Source organism: Hyperoodon ampullatus (assembly GCF_949752795.1).
Source record: "Hyperoodon ampullatus genome assembly, chromosome: 18".
Taxonomy (NCBI): Eukaryota; Metazoa; Chordata; class Mammalia; order Artiodactyla; family Ziphiidae; genus Hyperoodon; species Hyperoodon ampullatus.
Window position 1 is genome coordinate 44,608,540 of NC_136931.1, and position 17,833 is coordinate 44,626,372.

General features: G+C 40.1%; 1 protein-coding gene across 1 annotated transcript in view; it reads left to right on the top strand.

The window, feature by feature from the left end:
• DPY19L3 (dpy-19 like C-mannosyltransferase 3) overlaps nt 1-8,037 on the top strand; it is a gene marked incomplete at both ends in the record, with an annotated part of 71,668 nt that extends 63,631 nt beyond the window's left edge. Inside the window, 3 exons of the mRNA XM_079723437.1 lie at nt 3,677-3,809; nt 6,217-6,375; nt 7,876-8,037. Coding sequence (XP_079579563.1) covers nt 3,677-3,809; nt 6,217-6,375; nt 7,876-8,037 — 454 coding nt within the window. The remainder of the gene's footprint in view (nt 1-3,676; nt 3,810-6,216; nt 6,376-7,875) is intronic.
• Nucleotides 8,038-17,833: the final 9,796 nt, after the last annotated feature.

The window sequence follows — 17,833 nt, forward strand, 5'->3', positions numbered from 1 at the left end:
CACAGACTGTGTCAGCAAAAGTATCTGTGAAGGAAGAATACCCATCATTACGTCTGTCATACTGCATATTTTAAGTTAAAGAATCCCTTCTCCCTTTGCCTACTGAATTTACCACAGAAAATGTAAAATACTGTGAATCTAGGTTTTTAAAGTCTAGAAAATGTGATTTTTTTTTCATTTTGTTTCACTTTGCTTGTTTTACTTTTTGCATTTGCTTTATGGATAAACTTAAATATTTAAGAGAGCAGTTAAATATCCCAGATTTACCATAGGGCTAGCATATAAAACCAAATTAGACGATCAAGTGAATAAACCTCATCTCTAGTATGCTTGGAAGTCAATCGTTTTCAAAGAAATATTATATCTAATCCATTAGGGTGCTTGTATTTTGCTATTTAAAATAAAACCAAGGACCTTTAGTGAAAGACTGTTAAAAATCCGGAGGATTGTAGCACCAGCAGTTGAGACGGATTGCATTTCTCTTAAACTTCCTGACTCTACTGATGAGGCCAAACATTAAAACTTGTCACAGTCGAATGAACTTTGTTCCATTTTTTCCTCAACTCCTCTAAGCAGTCATGTGACATGACTTGCTCACCTGGTGATGGCTGCTGTTGCCCTGGGGACCGTACCCACTGGGGCGGCAGGGAGCAGCAAGTGCTCTTAGAGCCTACGGAGGAGAGAGGCCGTATTTACTGTGTCTGATGTGTTCCATTTCCAGCATAGCTGCAGGCCCACAGAAAGCAGTCGTCAGTATGTGGTGGACTAACTATGGGCTTGTTTTGAAGTGCTTGCCTGTAATAAGAGCTGAGTCTGTTAGCCAGTAAGCTTCTTCAAGACAGGGTATCGCCAGCCCTGCACATAGTAGGCCCTCAGTAATAACTTTTAGCTGAATAAAGAATAGCCTTATAACTCCCCAGCAAGCAGTTTAGGATTTTTGACATTTTAAACCTTTGTGAACTGTATAACTCATCTAAGTATTGTGATGATAGCCCAGGAAGGGGCGAGTGAAACCTTGGTCATTAGCCATGAATAGATAACAGGCCAGTCATCTATCTCTGCCACAACTAGAAACAGCTCTGTGCATCTCCCTGATGCTGAATCCTGTTATATATTCAAAATGATGATGCTGAGACAGCCTAAAGATTTGAATGGATACTATCAGCTCAGCTGCTGGATTTGTCGTTTGTGAAGAGAGACAAGTCTGGCACTCTTAGGCAGTAAGACTGTACAGACCAGGATGGTTCTCTCTCTGTTAGCTCTCATGCTTTGCCAGACATGGAGACCAGACTCATGTTCTCCCTGCATTCTAAATCTCTTTGGTTCAGAGGACCCAAAGGCAGCCACTTTGTGGCATTAATTGTGTAATTTATTGCAGTAGAATGGTTTGTGCCAGTTAAGAGTATACAGAAGGAAAGAAGACTGCTTTGGAAAAATGGTGACATTTTCTTTAATTTTATTTGTCCATATTTATTGTCTTTAGCAATTACGGGACACTATAAATGAGGGCAGCATGGTATATGTGGCACAGACTAAGCGTTTAGTAAGTACTCATTGAATAAAATGGAATTTTTATATAAACCTTTCAGTAAGGAACCCAGTGCACCTCTTTTCATTTAAACCCTCCTATTTCCCTGACCACATGGGACACATGTCAAGAACTCCTTATAAATTGCTGGTTCAGGGGGACAGAGCAGACATCTGTTTATGCCTGTGTTCCTGGGTCTGGTTGTTAGAATGATGACATCCTATGAAGCACAGCCAAGTTCACATAAAAGTTTTTCTCTTGTAATCCATTCTGGGGTCTGACAGGAATAAGGGAGGGTGAAGATTGTGTCATTCCCTGTGTGCTCCTTGTAATTCTATCCACTTTTTTTCATCACTTAAGAAAGCTTATTGGAATTCGAGTGAACGAGAGTGTCATTGTTAGAAAATCTTGCATTTTCCAAAAGTAAATTACTTGTAACTGTTTCAGCTTGAGCTGTAGGATGCCTTGCTGGTAGACATCCAGAGGCCTTTGTTGGGTGGCATTCGTGCTGTAGTCTTAGCATTAAAATGGAGTAAGTAGAACATCCTCATGGAATATGTGAATATGATGAGGCTTCTCTTAGAAACCTGAACACTAGAGCAAGTTTCGTGCCCTGATGTCCAGAAACATTGAGGAGAACGGCCTGCTGTGGCTTTTTCTGTAAAGTATGTTGAGTTTTAACGATTTCAATTAGACTCCTTCTCAAAAAAACTATGTCCATCATTTGAACTCACCCTAGCGGCCATACACTCCTTGTTCTTAACACAGGGAGGGTGAATACATCTTGCAGTATTCCTGCTGGGCCTGTATCGGAGATTGTGCATTGAGCAGAGTCCATGGAACAGCTGTTATGTTCTTCACAATAAAATAACACCTCGTTGATTTGCAGGTGGCTCCCAGGTTTTTAAAAAAAAAAATGGAAGGGAATTAAATGAACTACTAAGATTCTTTTTTTCCGGGGGAAAAGGAAAAATGCCTTCACAGAAATCAGGAAGTCTTTCCTTGGCTCTCCATCACTGTCCCTCGCATCCCAGGGGGAGGCAGAGAATCACAGCTTTGTGATAGTTGGAAAGTGAGATCTTAATTTAATATCAGAATACGCTGTGTTCCTTAAGATGCATGTAGTCTTTCGTAATCGGGACTAAAGGAAAGGAATACATAAAATACTTCTGCTTCTGCATCAGAAATACTGTACATCTTCATACTGAGTATGATAAGATAATAAGATATCTACTAGTTCAGAATCTTCTTTCCGTGTTCTTTTGTTTTTACTAATTCTTTTCTAAAAAGTAATTTATAGTAATATCTGTGATCTTTTTTTCTTGTTTTAACCAAAAACCCTTGGAATTGACTCATGGCAACTGCAGTTTCTGGCTTTATAATTTGTTTTACTCTAGGCAGCCCTTTTAGTTAAGTTTAATACAAAAAGCACTGGCAGTCTTCTAAGGCCTCATGTCAGAATCTGCCTCTTTGGAACAAGAGCAGGAGAGGGTTGTGGGTTTTAGCCTAGAAGACTCAGGAGATACCCACATCCTAAGACAATTCATTATAAGAGTAAACCCATCAAAACAGTAAATTAGAAGCTTCCCAATCATTGTCAAAAACAGATACGAAAAATTTCATAAAACAATTTGAGTGCAAGTCAGAATCTCGAGCAGCCTCCTGTGTTTTTCCCGACTCATAGCCCTTCCTAACATAGCTGGGTGATCCTGAGTGTGTGATATTATCTTCGTGGAAGCCTTAGCAGTGAGGTTAATTTAGACTCTAAAATCTTCTTTTTTTTTAACATCTTTATTGGAGTATAATTGCTTTACAATGGTGTGTTTGTTTCTGCTGTATAACAAAGTGAATCAGCTATACATATACATATATCCCCATATCTCTTCCCTCTTGCATCTCCCTCCCTCCCACCCTCCCTATCCCACCCCTCCAGGCGGTCACAAAGCACCGAGCTGATCTCCCTGTGCTATGCGGCTGCTTCCCACTAGCTATCGATTTTACGTTTGGTAGTGTATATATGTCCATGCCTCTCTCTCACCTTGTCCCAGCTTACCCTTCCCTCTCCCGTGTCCTCAAGTCCATTCTCTAGTAGGTCTGCGTCTGTATTCCTGTCTTGCCCCTAGGTTCCTCATGACCTTTTTCTTTTAGCTCTAACACTCCAAGGAAGGCTGTGTTTGCTGGAAGCATGCAGTTACTGGCCGGCGTCAAGCTGTGCACGGGAAGGACCTTGACCAACCACCCACACTACGAGGACAACAGCCTGAGAGAGCGAACCAAAGCGGTGAGTGTCTCTCCCAGCTCTTTGTGGGGCAGCAGCGGGCTGGCTCGTGGCTGGTAAAGCCGGGGCGCCTGCTGCCTGCGGGTTATGAGGGGAAGGCAGAGCTGAAGTGCCTGTCAGGACTTGCGTCTCCAGAGTCTAGACCTTGGCCTGCCCCGTCTGTTAAAGGCATGCTGTTTCGGCCTTCTGTTCCTCTCGGGTAGAAGAGTAAACTGAGGAGAAGAACACCTGGAGATGTACAGAGCAGAGTGTCTGAGGACAGAGTCCTCAGAGCTTTGAACTGGAGAGAGAAGGAAAAGGGGGAGAGACATACTGGTCCCATTTTTTAATGGGCTGTTTCGTGTGTGTGTGTGTGTGTGTGTGAGAGAGAGAGAGAGAGAGAGAGAGAGAGAGAGAGAGAGAGAATAGGCAACAAAGCCACACAGTTAAAAAAGCTCAGAGCATGCAAAAGAGAACATAGTGAAAAGTCTCCATCCCACCCCTGTCTTCCAGCTACTGGTTCCCCTCCCAGGAGGCAAATAACATTACCAGTAATTTTATGTACATACAAATGTGTGTGTGTGGATATATACATGAATTCATATTCTTTTCCCCCCTTTTTACAAAAGAACTAATTACATCTTGCTTTTTTTGGCACTTCATGTATTTTGGAGATCACTCCACATCAGCATATCGACAGCTTCCTTGCCATTTTTAAAGCTGCATAATATTTTGTTACGTGGATGTGGCAAATTTTATTTGACCGTTTAGGTTGTTTCCCTGTCTTCTGCAGTTATACAGCAACTTCCCAAATGATACGCCTATATAAGCATCGCTCTGCACAGGCACAAAGTGTCTGTCCACACATGAGCTTCTTAGAAGTGAAGTTGCTGGGTCACAGGGCGTGGGCATTTGTAATCGAGATAGAATTACCAGGTCTGTATGAATTATGCCAATTTACACTCCAGTCAGTGCTACAGAAGTGTACCTGTCTTAGTCCTCGCCAGCAGTGGTTTCAAACTTTTTAATGTTTTATATCAGTCACTTCTTAATCTTGGTGGCTGAAAATTTGTTGAAAAGTCTTGTTTGGGGGGTGAGATTTAACTAGCCTAAAAGTAAATGATTTTTACTAAATACTCCATTTTCAAGAGAATCGTCTTTACATAGATTCCTGCTAAAATGGGAATTTTTCAACTAGCCCAAGTGTTCCAGATGGCCCTGAGTTAGCTAGAGGAAGATCGGAGGGTACCTGGATCACCAGACCCCAAAGTTCAGCTGGGAGGTGGCCACCACTTTGACTCGAGAGAGATGCAGATAGAGACATGTCAGAGGCACAGGGAGTCCTGTGTTCCATCCTCTCCAAGATCCAGTCCCTGCCTAGGTGCTGAGTTTTATGCCCTAAAAACTGATCATCTTGAAGGTCCTAGTGCCCTTCTTCAGTCATGACCTTCGAATCCTTGGAATGCCTTAGCCTGAGGCTGGTGCTGGACTGTAGGCAGGATGACCTCACAGTGTTAGCAGTAGAAGCAGATAACCCCCCACCATTTCAGCATATCCGTTGAGACATGCTGACCTAGGCTCTCAGAACCCAGTCTCTTAAGTCAGAGACATATCATTAGAAATCAGTGGGCGACAAAGGAAGCAGCACCTCTCTTCATTACCCCTACCCCAACACTCACACACCATTCTACCTTTCCCAGCGCCAAGTCCCAGGATATAGGCCACTCGCCATCTGCGTGTATTTACTTAAGGTGTGTGAAGCTGGTGGTGACTGGGAAGGCGTGCCTCCTGTTGAACTGCCACTGGGCGCTGCAAGTTGCTCTTCCTCCAGGAAGGACGAGAGAAAGATAAAGTGTAGGGTGTCCTGGTCAAGCTGAGTGCAGCAGGACAGCAGTAGAGCAAGGGTGCTGCCCCTGCCTGGGGCCAGGGACCCTATGGGGGTCCTGTTCCCCAACTGCCACTATCAGAAGCTGGGTCTCCTTACAAGTATCTGTGCCTCCAGACTGTACCACCACCCCTAATGGACACTTTTAGTCTAAAGGTTCCCTTTTTAAAGGTAGAGACTGTGTTTTACATACTTAATCGCATTATTTACCTTGGTGAAGCATTCTTAGAATTGGCATCTACTGATGAATATATTCATAACTCAGTATATCCTAAATCCAGACCTCTTTGGTGTCTAAATCCAAATGTATTCAGCATGACTCACTCTCCCCCATCCCAACAACTTTTTTTTTTTTTTGGAAATTTCTCACACACACTCCAGGACTACAGGTGAATGAGCGACCTGCACAGGAAGAGGTGGGGGGAGCTGGGTGTCTGCGATTAGACTCAACCCCTGTGGGAGGTTTGCAGCAATAGATAGTCCTTGACGAACTTCCCAGCAGGTAAGTGGCATTTTGCCCTATTCCATTTTTATCTTGTTTTGAAGGTCTATCAGATATATGCAAAGAGGGCCCCAGAGGAAGTGCATACCCTGCTAAGGTCTTTTGGCACCGACTACGTGATCCTGGAAGACAGCATCTGCTATGAGCGCAGGCACCGCCGGGGCTGCCGGCTGCGGGACCTGCTGGACGTCGCCAACGGACACGTAAGCATGCCATCCGCCCTGTGCGGGGCGTCCCCTGGGGAGGAGAGGGTCCCGTGTGAGCCCTAAGGAGTGTAACTACCTTTATACCTTGTAGAATTGCACAATGGATCAAGCATTCACCTCCGTTGCGTTCTGCAGAACCCCTACCTTGGCACGTTAGTGACTTGCCACGGGGGCTGGAGGGGCGGGAGAGATGGGAGGGGAGCTCTTGTCCCCACTGTCACACCAAAGAGAGCAATTCTGTCTTCAGCCGGTCTGTGTCATGAGGCTCTGCATAGAATTTGTTTTTTAAGGTTTTGCTACTAAAGTGAAAAAGAAAACCTCAACCTTTTAAACCGCTGCTCCAATGCGTCATTTTGGCTGATACGAGAGTCCATGAGGGCGGTGCGCCAACCCAGCACCCCCCAGCCTGTGTGGTAGAATCTCACTCCTCTCCCTGCTCTCTTGTTGGGTGTCCCTTTTCGTCCACTGGCACACTTCCACAAAGATGGCTTTCTGTGGCCAAGCTTACACTCCTGAGCAGGAAAACAAGCTACTTCTCTTTTCTTCCTTCTGAGGAAAATGTTTTCGGAGCTATGCTAGGTCTCAGGTAGAGAAATCGGAAGATTTTCACCCTTTAGAGGTTGTGTGTGCTGTAATTATTGGTATAAAAGCTGATAGATATTTCTAAAATGAGTGGGGGGGGAGTGATAAACCTAGCCTACATCTGAAAAAAATAAATAAATAAAACCTTGACTGTACAGAATTTGAGATTCAGAACACTTAAGATCTACTCTCAGCAAATTTCAAGTGCAGAGTACAGTAGTATTAACCCTGGTCACCATGCTATACTTTAGGTCACCAGAGACTTACTCATTTCATAACGGCAAGTTTATACCCTTTGACCAACATGAATGTATTGATTAACTTGATTGTAGTAATCATTTCACCATGTATATGTATATCAAGTCATCAGATTGTATACCTTAAATATATACAGTTTTATATGTCAATTATGCTTCAATAAAGCTGAGGCAAAGAAAGAATATGAGATTTGATTTTTGCTCAAGGAAAAATAACTGTCCATAACTATCTTGAATTCAGAGGAGGTACAGACCAAATACATGCATTTAAATTTTGCTTTGTGTGTAACTTTTTCTAACTAGGCCATCTAATGAGTTGCAGAACTTTCTCTGGTCATAGTAATTCTTCTCTGTGTTTCCTTTTTTGAGAGGGAATGGTGTAGTATGTTCCTCAGGACAAGGAGATCCAAGTTCTGCTTCTAGTTTTGCCTTTAAAGGTGAACATTGTTTGACACCGAACTCTGCTCTTCAGACTTGCGTCACACTTCCAAAGGGGAAAGGGATGGACCAGATGATCTCCAAGCAGCCATTGACATTCATTCAGTTTAAGTTCACTAGCATGTCATTCTTAAAGAAACCCAATCCCTATTCCTACTTCTGTTTGTCTTTTGTAAATAAGATTTTTTTCCAAGTTGTATTGGTTTTGTTTTGGCTTTAGATGATGGATGGCCCAGGAGAGAATGATCCAGATTTGAAACTTGCAGGCCACCCTCGCTTTTGCGAAGAGATAAAAAGAAACCTGCCCCCCTACACAGCATACTTCACTAGAGTGTTTCAGAACAAAACATTCCACGTTTACAAGCTATCCAGAAACAAGTAACAGAGCTTTCTATTTATCTCTATTTTTGATATGTGAAACTCCATCATAATGAAACTCAATAGATAACGTTTCAAATGTAATTAGGTAACCGGTACCTTAAAGCTGTGATATGATTAAGTCTACAAATGTTTACACAAGCGTTACCATCTTTGAAAGTATCTTATACATGCTTCAGTCTTTGTCTTGTTTCATTAATGTTCTTTAGCCTAAATGTTTTCAACTTTCTAAAAGTGATCTAAAATTTTGTTGTTGGGGAGAACAGTTAAGTGTTCCATAGGTAGCCTGAACAGCTGCGTATCATGTTGGAAATCTAGAGCCTGTTTCAAGATTTGAAATACTTCTAATTTTTAATTGACTTACAACAGCTATAGTTGAATTGAATTGAGGGGATACATAATTAAATTATTTAATATTTTTTCACTAGTGAAGACCAACTGGTGGCTTTTTAAAAAGCTCTCTATTGTCCTGTTTCACCTAAAAATTTTATAAGGTTTTCATTTGTCATGCTTTTAATATTTTTTAAAAGATCATGTTAGGTCTTCATATGTATCTAAAATTTTTTGTTGTGCTCCATCTGAAATGTAATGTGTAGCACTTCAGTAGTATGTGTCAGTGTGTGTATGTGTGTACATGGGCATGTGCATGAATGTTTTAATGCTGGACACAGAAAAGTGTTACAAGTTCTATATTGTAAGTCCTTAAAGCAGCAGAAATGTTATGTAGCTGAGTAGAATTGGTTACTGTATAGTGTTACTATTTTAAAACCTGTTGATACTATTTAATCTATCCTGCAAGTAAGAAAATTCTTCTTCATTTCTTACTCATTCAAATTTACTGGGTTTGCAAAATTTTGTAAACTCTTTGTTTTTAGCCTTTGTATTTTTTACAGCCTAGAACCTTGCAAAGTCTTACTATTTTTAAAATGTTGTATCTTAACTAACTCACTACTATGATATTTTTGGCAGAGAGCATTTTCATACCAAGTTTGTTTTGTGGTCTCCAATCTTACTGTGAGGGCCCTTGATAGGTTGTTCTTTTTCTTACTCAAAGGTAACCAAGTGCCTCTAAGTCATGCTTATTTGTAAACAACGAAGAGGATTATGTGTACCTTGTACCTGCTCAAAAAATTTTTGATAATTGCTTTTGTAATTAATTTCTAATGATAGGGACATGTAAAAGTTACTGATAAAAGCATATTGTCTATTTAATTAAATCAAGATGGCTAATGAAATTAACTTTCACCTCTCATGCCAGTTGGAAATGATTTAAATATTTCTCCTTGCAATTGTGTTGAAGTAAATCACTGTAGACATGAAGATGGATATATCACATGTTCAAATGATTTTCTATTCAACTACTACTTATTAAGCAGTATTCAAAAAGAAATTTTACACTATCATGTTGGGTTCAAGGAAGGATACTTGGCTTTTATCAAAACGTATTTAAATAAAAAATTGACAGTAGCTGGGTTATTAAATTATGCAACTGAAACTCCTGAATTATATCTTTCTTGTATCCCTTAATAAGGTTGGAGACCACTGCAGTTTATGATAATATAATAATAAAACATTTTAATCAGTACTAAAACTTTAATTAAGCCAGTAATGATGCATGCCTATTGCAGCTGACAGCATGGGTCAGTCCATCCTTCAGTGAGTGCCTTACTCTAATTGAAACCAAGCACATGTAAGGTACAACGTGTCAGACTATCTAGTTGCGTTTTTAAAACCCTCTGTTACCTTCTCAGAAATATTTCAGTTTATTTTAAATATTCCTGTATTGTTAATCTATGCATTTGGGTATTTGGAGTTTCAGTATACAAGAAACATGTACTTAAATTTTTATCACCACATTGATCGCATAGAGTAATCCTTTTTTCACAGTTTAGGTGCCATTTGTTGCCAAAACACTTAGTGTTCAGTCTTTAGTGAAAAATATAAAGTGCCAAAAAATCTTGCAAGACAGAATCCATACATACACTCTTTCCAAAACACTGTGACCATGTATAGTTGACATTTTTATTTCCTGACGACCAAATCTCTTAATGAATCATGTTAAATATTTTTAGTGCTCTTCAGTATTCTCTTTTATGACCTTCTCATTGGAGTACATGGGAGGAAAGAGAGGAGAAGCGGCTGACCCTGGCTCTCTAAGCTCCCTGCCACACGATCTCAGTGGCCGTGCTAATGTTTGGTAATATCCTCAAATTACGGCTGTATTTTATGGGTAGAAAGACCACTTGATTTTGCTTCAGAGTTAGCATTCAAAAGAACCTCTAAGTACAGTAAGTGCTCTTAATTAACCTTTACTTACGTGACTCACCGGGTCGCTTCACAGTCTCCATCCCTCTTTTAAGCTGACTTCTGCCCAGCACCACTGGGGGCCGCTCCCTGGCATTCTCAGGCCCCTGCTCTCTCCTTTGAGTTCTCTGCCTGCACCAACCTTGTCTGCATGCTCTACTTCCCGCTGTAAATACATGATTCAACATAAACCCAGGAAATTTTGCTCTAAAATGGAAGGGTTATTTCTGCAAAAATTAGCTTGAATGCTTTGGTAAGATTTGATAAAGGTTGCCACTAATAAAAATTACTTTTAAATTAATTGTGGTTGGGAAAATTATAAAATGTTGGGAGAACTTAAAATTCAAGAAAATTTCTGAGCTTAGACTGCTTCACAGATTTATTTATTTTAGTACTCATTTCACCTTAAAAAAAATCTAGACTGATCAGAAGGTATTAAAAAGTACCCAAATCATATTATTGGTATGATTTATGCAAAAATAAAACTGTAATCATTGGACCTTTATGCAAAGGAAAGGCCTCGGCTTTACATCAGAAGATGAGCAAATGAATGTACAATTATACATTTGAAGTTATGATTCCCTACTTTAACCAACTTTAACTTCATTAAATGACCAGCTACTGTTACTGATCACAGTGACTAATCTACTTCTACTAGAGTTGAAAGGTTCCAGTCACTTTATTACAGACTTAAAAAATAGGAATTCATTTCAGATATATTAGCCAGGAACATAATTAGGTGTTATCTAGGCCATTTTTTGTCCACTTAAAGGTGATTTTCTTGACCTTTGTGAGATCAACTAAGTAAATGTGTGTGTGTGTGTGTGTGTGTGTGTGTGTGTGTGTGTGTGTGTGTGTGTGTGTGTTGGGTTGGTGCTGGTGTTGGCAAGGACATATGTAGATATTTCATCTGTTCTGCATCTTTACAATTAACTAAAAAGGTTTATTCTGATTGCACATGAACCTTGTAACAATTGTAGCTCATCTTTGGCCAAAACTTACCTGAATTAACTAGAAATTGTCCATTTTTTAATTTTCATTTAAACGTTGGAATTAATAGAAAGACAAAATGTTCTCAGATCATATATCTTGGCCAGTATGTTCCGAAATGCTTTATATATGACAACCTTTTGGCATAGAAGAGAGTGCTTGTCTGTTCATGGAAAAAAACTTTTAAAATGAGAGAGTGGCTTACTTTCTTGTGGCAATTGATTTTCTGTACTTAATATCCTATGGGTAAAATCTTACAAAGAGCTTTTATAATTTGTTGTACTGAATTGTATGAAGATTGTGTACTAAATAAAGCTAAGTTACACATGATGAGTGTCTTTCATTTCTTTGAAGGTCAAAAACCAAGGAACTGGCTTATTGAAGTGTATTTAATATGTGCTAAATAGAGTATAATCACTAAAGGATGGATGTGACAAGGTCTTAATTGTACTTGCTAATGTTGAAGGGGTTTCTTTTTTTCACAAAATTTGGTTTGATAGCTGCTTATTTGCTTTAGTTGAACCTCAAGCTTATAGTTAAGACTTCTAAAGAGAAGGCTGCTGTCAGCTGAATTTATCCTCAAAGAGATAAATGCTGTTGTTTTGACCTTTGGAATTGTTTCTACTTCTTGACTAAACTCTCAGTCTTTAGTAACTCAGGAAAATGGGTGGTGGTTCACATTTTTGGTAAGAGTGTATAATAACAAATATGCTTGACGTTAGGTTGTTCAAAGCAGGTATTGAAATTCCAAGCAGAAATGGTCAGGGAGACGGATATACTTCCAAATAGAAGAAAATGGCAGTGGGATCTCAAATATTCAGTACTGACTGTAAGTATACAATTCAGTGTACTTACACTAAAGCTATTAAGTTCAAAGCTATTAAGTACATGTTGCTAGAATGGTCTGGCAAATTAAGAATTGCAAACAATATAGGTAAGCGAGAGATTCGGGATATGAATGAACTGAATGTGTAGTGGTTTGACATGTGACAGAGGCACGTGGCAGATGAAATGCTAGTTCTCTGCCCCTCATCTCAAACCTTTTCAGTTAATTTTTTTTTTTTTTTTTTTTTTGCCACGCCATGCAGCACATGGGATCTTAGTTCCCCAACCAGGGATCAAACCCATGCCCCCTGCCGTGGAAGCACAGAGTCTTAACCACTGGACCTCCAGGGAAGTCCCCCTTTTCAGTTAATTTGATATTTAGACATTTGCTTTGTAGGATTGTTCTTCGAAGTGCAGATAACAGAACTATAGTGTAATGTGAAATCAATTTAGTGGGTTGCAACCAACATTTAGTGGTTGAGAGAGAGAGAAAGAGATGAAAGAGGGAGGAGGGGGAGAGAGTGGACAGCCAATATGGTAAATATAAGTATTGTTTTGTGAAATATTTGTTTCAGTTATACATGTCGTTATTTGTGCTCTGGGGTGCAATGTCAAATGTATTTCTTACTGTGAGTTTATAGTCAGTTTGAAAGCCATGCCTTTATAGCAGGGAGGATTCTGGGAAGATGGCAGTTTGAACTTGGCTCTGTCTTGTTCCCCAACTCTACTGTAGAAGAACCCTTTGAACAATGATATTAAAGAATTATAAATTTTAGGTGTGATATAGACATTGTTATTTTCTTAGGTCTTTATCTTTTAGAATATATACTGAAGTATTTACAGGTGGAATTATATATGTATAGGGTTCATATCAAAGTCATTTTGTGAGGCATGTAGATGAAACAAGGTTGGCCATGAGTTGATATAAGCTAGTTTGGGATTTTTCATATAGAAAAAAAAAAAAAACTAACAAATCAGGAAACTAGGAAGATTAAAATTTTAAAGGTAAGAACTGAAATCAATTATCTAGGGAAATAGTAGAATAAACAACCCCTCCCCACCAAAAAATGCTGCAACTTTTTAAAAGATTAATGAAAAAAACACCTGGTAAACCTGATTAAGAAAAAGCAAAAGAAGACATAATCCACAGATAGGTTAAAAAGAAAACCACAGCCTGGCCAATACAGAGTATTTTGCAGCAACTGACAGGACTACCATCTTTTTTTTTTTTTCGGCTGTGTTGGGTTTTCGTTGCTGCACGTGGGCTTTCTCTAGTGGTGGCGAGTGGGGGCTACTCTGTTGTGGTGCTCAGGCTTCTCATTGCAGTGGCTACTCTTGTTGCAGAGCATGGGCTCTAGGCACGCGCTCAGTAGTTGTGGTGTACAGGCTTAGTTGCTCTGTGCATGTGGGATCTTCCCGGACCAGGGTTCGAACCTGTGTCCCCTGCATTGGCAGGCAGATTCTTTTTTTTTTTTAATATCTTTATTGGAGTATAAGTGCTTTACATTGGTGTGTTAGTTTCTGCTTTATAACAAAGTGAATCAGCTATACATATACATATATCCCCATATCTCCTCCCTCTTGCATCTCCCTCCCACCTTCCCTATCTCACCCCTCTAAGTGGACACAAAGCACCGAGCTGATCTCCCTGTGCTGTGCAGGGCAGGTGGATTCTTAACCACTGTGCCACCAGGGAAATCCAGGACTACCATCTTTGAAAGAAGGGAAGCAAACAAGGTGAGTCCCAGTCTTACCCTGGCTTTCTCCCCTCAAAGTCTTTCCCAAACCATGGCACAGGGAAAATGGAGCTCAAGCAGAGAATGACAGTCTTACTGAAAGAAAGAGATTGGAGTTCATGGATTCTCTGATGGCTGAGATTTGGTAGGAGTTGGAAGGCAGGGTACCAGAGAGGAGGGAATTGTGAAAGAGAAAATCTGAGAAGTCCCTTTGGGTCCTTGGCCATTTTATAACCTGCACATGTATGGCTTAGCACAGAACATCTAATAAGTAACAGAGCTGAACAGAGATTTCAGAGGTTATGTAGTGCTGAGGAGACGTTGGAATTGGGGTCCAGCCAGCATGAAGAGGCCATGATGAACCCCCCAATAATTTGAGACCCAAGAAAAGCTATACCTTTTCCTAGGAGTAGAGGCTATTATCCTATCTACCTGTCAAAAGCAAATATAAGTCTGCTATGAAGGATGAGAACCTTATCCATGGCCTCAAATTATCTCTACAATTCCTTATATACAATGTCTAGCACTCAATCAAAAATAACTAGGAATAATAAAAAAGCAAGACTGAAACAGAAACTGAAATAGAAACAGAGCCACAGTCTAATTAGATATTGAAGCTTAAAGCATAGACTTTTAAAATAACTGCTTATTATATTCAAGAAATTAAATGACAAGATGGAAAATTTAGGTGAACTGAAAACTAAAAAAGAACACAATGGAAATACTAGAATCGAAAACTGTAATAAATTACGTACTCAGTGAAGGGTTAAATAGCAAATTAGACACAGCTGAAGAGAGAATTGATCAACTAGATGATAGGCTAGAAGAAAATATTCAGGCTAAAACATAAAGGAGAAAAGGATGAACAACGAAAGAGCATGAGACATATATTAGAACATTTCACTTTATCCTGTAAGTGTAACTGAAGCCCCAAAAAAGAGAAGAAAGAGAATGGGGCTATATGACTTTGGACAAGCTATCTGTACTATTAGCTTCAGTTTCCTTTTTTGTAAAATAGAGGTTTGATAATTACCTATATGGTCATTGACTGGATTAAATGACATGACATTTAAACCACTAGGCCTAATACTTTGTACATGGTGAGTACAATAGGTGGAAGCTACAGGGTATCACCATCATCATCATCATCATCATCAAAATTAGATAATAGGGCTTCCCAGGTGGCGCAGTGGTTGAGAGTCCGCCTGCCGATGCAGGGGACAGGTTTGTGCCCTGGTCCGGGAAGATCCCACATGCCGCGGAGCGGCTAGGCCCGTGAGCGATGGCCGCTGAGCCTGCGTGTCCAGAGCCTTTGCTCCGCAAAGGGAGAGGCCACAACAGTGAGAGGCCCGCGTACCGCAAAAAAAAAAAAAAAATAATAATAATAATAATAATAAAGATGTTAAAGAGCCCTTGGTAATTTTATGTGAGATATTCTTATGTTGCTATAGAAAATATCTTTAAAAAACAAAAACCTTTAGGGACTCAGAAGGAGGTTAACAAGAAGAGCTTGTCAGGAAATCAACTTCTTAGTAATTTCTGAGTTACATATTTACATCACAAAGAGAGGTGTGTTTGTGTCTGTGTCTGGGTGTGTATGTGTGTAGAAGAGGAAAAAAGAGCCATAGAAAAAGACTGAGAAGCTGATGGCCTGCATGTTTTTGGAAGCAACATCATCATTATTGAAGATAAATTTCAAAGCCCTGCCAAAAAGCACATATTCATAAAGAAAGCAGAAGTGTCTGATTGTGTATGAATCTACTTAAGAGAGGGAGGGGAGTGAAGGAATGTGATTTCAGGATTAGCACAGTAATTAGAACAGCAGTGTGCTAATTAAGGCTCATAAATTTAATGAAACTATTAGCATTTTCTCTTACAAGAAAAGGTGGATCCCTCTTCCCCCAGGAAATGACACCTGTGAACAATTATCTCTCTTATCATTGCTATTAAGATTATTTACATAACTTGTGCTCATCCAGAATTCACTGCTGTTAATGCTTTTTCTTTTTTTTTACAATGCCTGATCTCATGCTAGATTCTCTCTCTGGCCAGGAGAGTGTTTGGGGATTGTTGATAATTAACGGTGTAGTACAAATGGACAAAACTGTTGTTAGGGGACCTACTGTACAGCTATTTTGCTCTGTCTTTGTGGGCAGCATTTTTGTTTAATAGAAAATCTGAGTCTCTGTAAGAGCTTGGTGGGTTATGAACATTATGAACACAATCTTCCCTATGCCACCATTCAGCTCAGTGATTCCTTCCATGAGCACTTAGCACCTACTCTATGACAGGGTGAGGCCTGAGGATAGGGAAGGTCCTATGCTATGAACATGAATAAAAATATCCTGTTGTACTGAGTGAAAATGGTTATGATGATATGCTTTAGACAGAGCTATAAAAACTCCTCTAAGGGAAAACAAAATTAGGAAGTTTCATGTTGAGAGTTAACAGAAAACCTAACCCTGGCTCAATCCATAAAAAGAATTTATTAGCACATTAGGCCTTTAGGTAAGACTTATAATCTAATGTCCCAGTGATTAAATGGACTCAATATTTATTGATACCCATAGGCACCAGGAACATTAGTGTACAAGACAGACAAGGTCCATGGTTTCACTGAACTTATATTTTAGTGAAGGATACACACAATTGATAGGAAAAAATATAAGAAAATGCCAAATGTTTGAAGAGAATTAAAATAAGATGTTGTGATAGAATGTAATTAGGGGGTTGCTTGGTTTTAAGTGCTCAGAAAGGCTTCTTTGAGGAGATGGCATTTAGGATTTGACTGACTAGAAGGAGGCAAGTAGGTGGGAGGAGCCTGGTGCGACTAAGGGTCAGAGATGAGAACGTGGGGAAAGGAGAGAGTGGTAGAAGTATGCAGACATCAGACCACATATGCCACAGTAAAGGGGATGAATTTTACTCCAAATGTGATGGGAAAACATTGGAGGATTGAGCAGAGTAGTGACATTATCTAATTTTTGTTTCAAAAAAAAGTATCCATGGATGCTATATTCATTTTCTGTTGCTGCCATATCAAATTACCAAGATATGCTTAAAACACTACAGTTATGTTTTCTCTCAGTTTTGTAGTCAGAAGTCTGCATGGCTCAGCTGTTTCCTCTGCTCAAAGTCTCACAAGGTTGAAATCGAGGTTCCCTTCTGAGGGTTCTAGGGATGAGTCCATTTCCAGCCTCATTCTGATTGTTGGCAGAATTCACTTCCATGCATGTGTAGAACTAAGGTTCTCGTTCCTTTGCTGGCTCTCAGCTGGGGATCACCCTTAGCTCCTAGTGCTCTCTCTGTGGTCCTTGCTCTAGCCCCCTACACCTCAGGACCAGCAACAAGGTGTCGGAGCCCCACGCTGCTGCATCACTTCTACCTCCTGTCTGCTGCATCTTTCTGATTTCAGCTGGGAAATTTCTCCACTTTTAAGGGCTAGTGGCATTAGATTGGACCCACCAGAAAATATAGGATAATCTCCCTGTCTCAAGGCTTATAACCTTCAACACATCTGCAAAGACTGTTTTGCCGAGTAACATGACATATTCACAGGTTCTGGAGATTAGGAAGTGGAAATTAAGGCCAGGGGGCATTACTCAGCCTACCACAGATGCCGTGTGGAAATTAGACTTGGGTGGGCAGAGGGTAAGATTGGAAGCAGGATGGCCAGTATAAGGGTATTTCAGTAGTCCAATTAAAAGGTTATGGTTTGGGGAACAGAATGGTAGTGATGGAGAAGGAAGAGAAGTGGGGTTCATAGGAGGTGCTGATGGATTATACACTGGGAATAAGGGTAAAGTCAAGGGTAACACCTAGATTTTTTTTTTGACGTGGGTAACTGGGTATATGATGGTAGTGCCTTTTCTTGAGATGGAAAAGATTGGCATGATAGTCATTATTGGTGTTCAACAAATATCTCTGGTTCTCCCCTCCCCCTGC